The 5,696-nt window shown below is 52.2% G+C and overlaps 1 protein-coding gene across 1 annotated transcript in view; it reads left to right on the top strand.

Annotated features, from left to right (window-relative positions):
• Positions 1-5,696, top strand: part of ATF7 (activating transcription factor 7) — a gene marked incomplete at its 3' end in the record, with an annotated part of 51,061 nt that overhangs the window by 37,591 nt on the left and 7,774 nt on the right. Inside the window, exons 3-5 of the mRNA XM_009999498.1 lie at positions 176-336; positions 2,961-3,095; positions 4,177-4,334. Of these exons, the coding sequence (XP_009997800.1) occupies positions 176-336; positions 2,961-3,095; positions 4,177-4,334 (454 nt within the window). The remainder of the gene's footprint in view (positions 1-175; positions 337-2,960; positions 3,096-4,176; positions 4,335-5,696) is intronic.

The raw sequence follows: 5,696 nt of genomic DNA, 5'->3' as shown, positions 1-5,696 counted from the left end.
TTCCTGCATTTTGTCCTTTATTTTCCCCCCCTCACTTGCTTTGCAAACACGACATGAACCTTAGCAGAAAAACATCCACAAAACAAGGGCCACTTTTGCTCGGGGATCCCCCCCAGGGCAGGACGAAGTTGGTTAAAATTAATTCTCTCTTAATTTTGGTGTTAAACCCCAACAGATCAGACTCCAACCCCGACTCGGTTCTTGAAGAACTGTGAAGAAGTGGGACTCTTCAATGAGCTGGCCAGCTCCTTTGAGCACGAGTTCAAGAAAGCTGCAGAGGATGAGGAGAAAAAGGCAAGAGGCAAAAGCCACCGTGGCCGGAAAACTGAGCTGGGAGTGGAGAGGAACTGGGATGAAAGGCACTGGAGAGGAGCTGGGATGAGTGGAGCTGGGATGAGAGGCACTGGAGAGGGGCTGGGATGAGAGGCACGGGAGAGGGGCTGGGATGAAAGGCACTCGAGAGGGGCTGGTGCTGCTGGGATGAAGGACACACGATGTAGGATAAATAAATGTGGTCTGGGATTTTATATCGGGCTTTATTTTTGTAACTGGGGTGACTTTTTGGCTGGTTCTCCTGAAACCCCAGGCCTGGCAAGAGCTGATTTGAACAGGTTATTATTCCTTTGGCTTCTCACTTCAAAATAAATGGGGGAAATAAAAAAGCAGTACCCAAAAAACCTCACACCTTGGGAAGAAAGAGACTAGGATTCCGTCAAGCGCTTGGGATCGGAGCAAAAATTCCCTCCGAGCCTCCTTAGGGATCAGGCTCCTTAAGGATGCTGCCTTTAAGGTGCAGGAAAGGGACCTAGCTCAACCTTTAGCGTTTGAAGGGTGTCTCAGAGACAGAGAGAGGGGCTCCGGGGAGGAGCAAGGCTTTTCCAAACAAAGAACACCCTCAGATCCATCGATTCAGGCTCCCTCATATGCAAACACCATCGATTCCGGCTGCCCCAGGAGCGCAAGGGTCTGAAGGACAAGGGGATCTCGGCAGATAGCAGCTAATTAAGGCTATTTCCCTCTCCCCCCTCCCCTCTTTTCCAGGATCTGAGGAGCAGCAGATGCCTATTGGGCTCTTAGGCTGGCAGATACATTTACTAAATTGATAGATGTCCATCCATACGCTCGCAGTCAGCGGCGCTGCTCGGAAATAAACCGCGGGAGCGCGGCCGCGTAAATCTTCACCGAGATGGGGAACGGAGGAATTCAGAATTAAACCTGAAAACTGCCTTTCACCCGCCTCTCCTAATCACAGGGCTCTTTAAAGCAGAAATTGATCTCTCTCATTGGTATGCTGCAGAGCCTTGCCTGGCATTTTATGCTCCTCAATTCCCTGCCTTTTGTTCTCCGAGCGCTGGGGAGAAGGGAATTTTTTTGTGGTTTCACGTAGAAATGGTTGAGCAGCCCGCAGTCTAGCCAGTCATTTTATGTATATATATATATTCATTTATATGGAAGACCACCCATCTCCTGGGCAGCTCAGACCCTTAGGCTGCTCCATGTTTCCCTGGTTTATTTCCTTGCTCTGGGATGACTGCAGTCGGAATCTTTCCGCCGGCGAGCGCAGCGCCGCGAAGCTCCGGGGTGGTTTTAGATGTTGGGGAAAGCATTTCTCCCTCCTAAAACCCCCTCTGTCCAGGCGAGGTGCCCTGCTCCAGATGGTTTGTCACCCACCCAACCTGGCCCGAGGTGCCTGCTGCCTTGCTGAGATGTTTTTCATGTGCCCAGTTGCTGCCGCGGTGGTTTTGTCCTCCCGTTCCAAGGGTGGTCTCGGCACCAGCGCGTTAATTAAAAACACAGGCACAGCAGGAGCTTCCCTGGGGGCATTTTAAGTGCTTTGAAACTTTCCTGCATGTTAATCCCTTCTCCTTTGTGCTTCCCACTGCAACATCTCGATTTAAGAGGGCAGGTAAATGGTTCCAAGCAAAGCCCTGGAGTCAATCCAGCCTCCGCAGCTCCCGGATTCACTCTCTTGCCGCAGTTTTCCTCTCCCTCGAGTGGATTTAAAATGCAGCAGAAAGAGGAGGTTTAGGTTGTTAGATGGTAGGACAAAGTGTCAGCAGTCTGGAGAGTGAAGGGATTGATGGTGGAGGGAGGGAGGGGTTGGACAAACAACCCTCAGGACTGATTTAGGGAGAGTTTCTCCTGCCTGGGACAGAGGGAAGAGGGATGGAGGGAGGGACCTGGGTGATCTTCTTAGTCTCTTGGAGCCCAGTTCAATGCAGCATCCTGCAGTTGGAGCCTCACTCCGTTGCATTCTCCTCCAGTCCTCTCCTACTCCATCTTCTCCCAGCTCTTCCCTTCCTCCAGGTCTAGGGGAAGGGAGAGGTGGCCAACTCAGCTCAGTCCCACCTTGTCACCTGCCCCTATTCCCGTCCCCAGCAAGTCATTAACTGGTTAAAATGGGGCACGTGGCACTGCTGGAACCCAGGGTGGTGGCAAGTTGCCAGGTTCAGGCATATGGTTGGGTTTTATTTTAATGGGGAGCTCACAGATATTTAATAACTTGCATGGCTCTTTGTTTGCTTTCGATAATCGGGCAATAAAATAATTCAGGCTGATTTATACAATGGTTTACAGCTCTTCTGTGAATGAAAGTGCCTTCTGGAACTCGCTGGCATTTGGCTTTGTTACCTGTTCTCCTGAGCAGAGCCCCTTTTATGAAACCCACCCCCCTCCCCCAAAAAAAAAACCCACCCAAAAACCCAACTCGTGGCCAGGATCGTGTGTGTGTTGCTGAGGAACCACAAAATGGTGCCATCTGGGGCAGAAACCATCTCTCCTGGGCCTCAGTTTCTGTTTGGATGGGGCTGCCTCAGGCTCCCAGATGCTACTTGAGGACAAATAAATAATAATAGTTTGGCAGGAGCTCAGCCCTGTCGCTCTTCCTCTGGGAGAAGCCCAGTGTTTCCTAAACAATATGAGCTAATTGTCCTTTCAATCCATGGCTGGTTTTCCTGTAGAGTTCTGGAGCCCTGGACATGTCCCTGCCTTCCACCCCAGACATCAAGATCAAGGAGGAAGAGCCAGTGGAGGTGGATTCTTCACCACCAGACAGCCCCACGTCCAACCCACGGTCACCACAGAACAAGGAGAAGGTAGGTCTCCCCATCCACGTGGAGGTGTTGGAATCTCCATCTCTGGATCAGAACAAGCTTGTTTAGCTAAGGTCTGGTTTGGGCTTGTGATGTTCCCCTCATTTTAGGAAGAAAGTGAAAAGCTCAGTTGCTAAAATAGAATCCCAGAATCCTTCTGGCTGGAAAAGACCTTTAAGATAATTGAATCCAACCACAACCCAGCTCTTCCAACCATAATCCAGTTCTTCCAACCATAACCCAACTCTTCCAACCATAACCCAACTCTTCCAACCATAACCCAGTTCTTCCAACCATAACCCACCTCTTCCAACCATAACCCAGCTCTTCCAACCATTAACCCAGCTCTTCCAACCATTAACCCACCTCTACCAATTCCAGTGCTTAAACCATGTCCCTCAGCACCCTCTACACAGCTTTGAACCCTTCCAGAGATGGAGATTCAGTCCCCTCCCAACTCTTCCAGTGTTCAGTGACCCTTTCAGTGAAGAAGTTGCTCCTGACATCCCATCTGAACTTCCCCTGGGCAACATGAGGCTGGTTCCTCTTGATTTGTCACTTGTTTCTTGGGAGAAGACACCAACCCCCATCACTCCAACCTCCTCTCAGGCAATTGTGGAGAGAAAATCCACACCTGCTGCTTCCCTTAAGTCTCCCCATGGGTTTGGCTGGAGTAGAAGACCTTGCTGGTCTCCCTGGGAATGTTTTTCCACTAACTCATCTTCTCCCAGCCCAGCTCCCTGTGTCCTGGTGGGACTGGACATCATTCACAACAGGTGACACAGAGTCCATCTGGGTGACTTCAGATCTGAGTGACATTTGCTGGGGCTGGAGTGGGAATTCAAAGCCAGGGATGGTTTCCCAGTGGCTGCTGCAGGACTCAGAATTTCTGTGCCCCATTCCCTACCCCAACATCAAACCAGTGTGACCCTGGGGACATCCCTCCCCTCCGTGCCTCAGTTTCCCTGGCTCTTTCATTGTCACCAAATCGCTGGTTTTAACCTCCAGAACGATGAGCCAGGTGGGTGATTCTTCAGCTAATAGATACCAAAGTGTCTCCTTTTTGTCTCTTGCCCTTCTCCAGGAGGTCACCCCCAAACCTGTCATCATCTCCACCCCAACTCCCACCATCGTGCGGCCGGGCTCGTTGCCGCTCCACCTGGGCTACGACCCTCTGCACCCCACCTTGCCATCCCCAACTTCAGTCATCACCCAGGCTCCCCCTTCCAACAGGCAGCTGGGGTAAGTCCAGAAGAAGGAGATGAGCACCAAAAGCTTTTTCTCTCCTGTGCTGTCAGCTTTCCTGGGCAGTAATTAGAGCCTTCCAGAAGTTCCTTGATGATCAACAACAACCGAAGTGTCTCCGTCCCCGTTGCGGCTGCTTGGGCATAAGGGCCTCGTTGCAGCAGTGTATGCAACAGCAGAATGGGGTGTAAGTGCAGAAGCAGGAACTAATTAGCACTGGGTAACGAAACGAGGCAAAACTCACCGTGGGGACAGATGAAACCCAGTCCCCAACCACCCTTGTCATGACAGTGTCTGTGACGGGAACGGGGCCTGACTTGGGGACTCCTCGAGTTGCTCTCGGGGCAGCCGAGGGAGCTCGGTGGTAGGAAATTGTCTGGATCTTTAATGGCTTTGGGATTCTCCCAGACAGCTGTTGCCTCTGAAGTGTAACCTCTTCTGCAACCTGCTGGCCTCCTCCTTGGGCAGCTGCTGCCTCGGGAGCTGTTTGTTGCAGCAGCTCTAATGACCTGCTCCTTTTTTTCCACCCCCGCCTCCTTTAATGAGCTGGTGGGGAAGCTCTGGAGCTCTGGCTGTGGTGGGATGAGCCTGCCCTGCTCCCACACACCTCCAGCCCTGGAGCCTGAAGGATGTAGGGAACACTGCAAGGAACCCTCAGGAGATCTGGATTTACCCCTAGGGTGCTTCATTTCTGCCGTGCTCTTTCTAATCCCCCCCCAGTTTGATGCTGGTTCCTTACATGAACCAGGCCATTTTTTGGCTGTCAAATGATATTTTTGGGGGGTGTTTTTGCTTTGACCCCCTGGCACCATCACTCCAAACTTCCTGATGGAGGGTTTTCTGTCCTTTCTCGAGGCATTAAAGGCTTGAAAGTGATTGTCCTAGGGTTTCAAAAAGTCCTCCTGTGAAATGGGACAGGGAGAGGCTGGTGGAGCTGGAGGGAACCAAGTCCCCTGGATGCTTTGGAGGCACCAAAAAATCAGATGGAGCAAACCAGACTTGGACATGATTTGATGTGTCCTTTGCAGCCCACGGGGGCAGGTCCCTCCTAGGGCCTGAAGCTCCAACCTGCTCCTTTGGAGAGCTGGGGCTGCAGCTTTAGGAGGGTCGAGCCTTCCCAAGGCAGCCCTGGAAGTTCCAGCTGGAGTTCATGGCACCTGAACTCCCTCCTCTGACCCACCTTCCCTTTTCCTCCCCACCCTGACCCACCTCCCCTTCTTCTCCCCACCCTGACGCACTTCCCTTTCTCCCCCCAACCCTGTTCCACCTCCCCTTCTCCCCCCAACCCTGACCCACCTCCCTTCTCCCCCCTACCCTGACCCACCTCCCCTTTTCCTCCCCACCCTGACCCACCTCCCC

The sequence above is a fragment of the Chaetura pelagica genome, unplaced genomic scaffold, assembly GCF_000747805.2.
Source record: "Chaetura pelagica isolate M959 unplaced genomic scaffold, ChaPel_1.0 scaffold926, whole genome shotgun sequence".
Taxonomy (NCBI): Eukaryota; Metazoa; Chordata; class Aves; order Apodiformes; family Apodidae; genus Chaetura; species Chaetura pelagica.
This window is presented reverse-complemented; position numbering and strand designations above follow the sequence as displayed.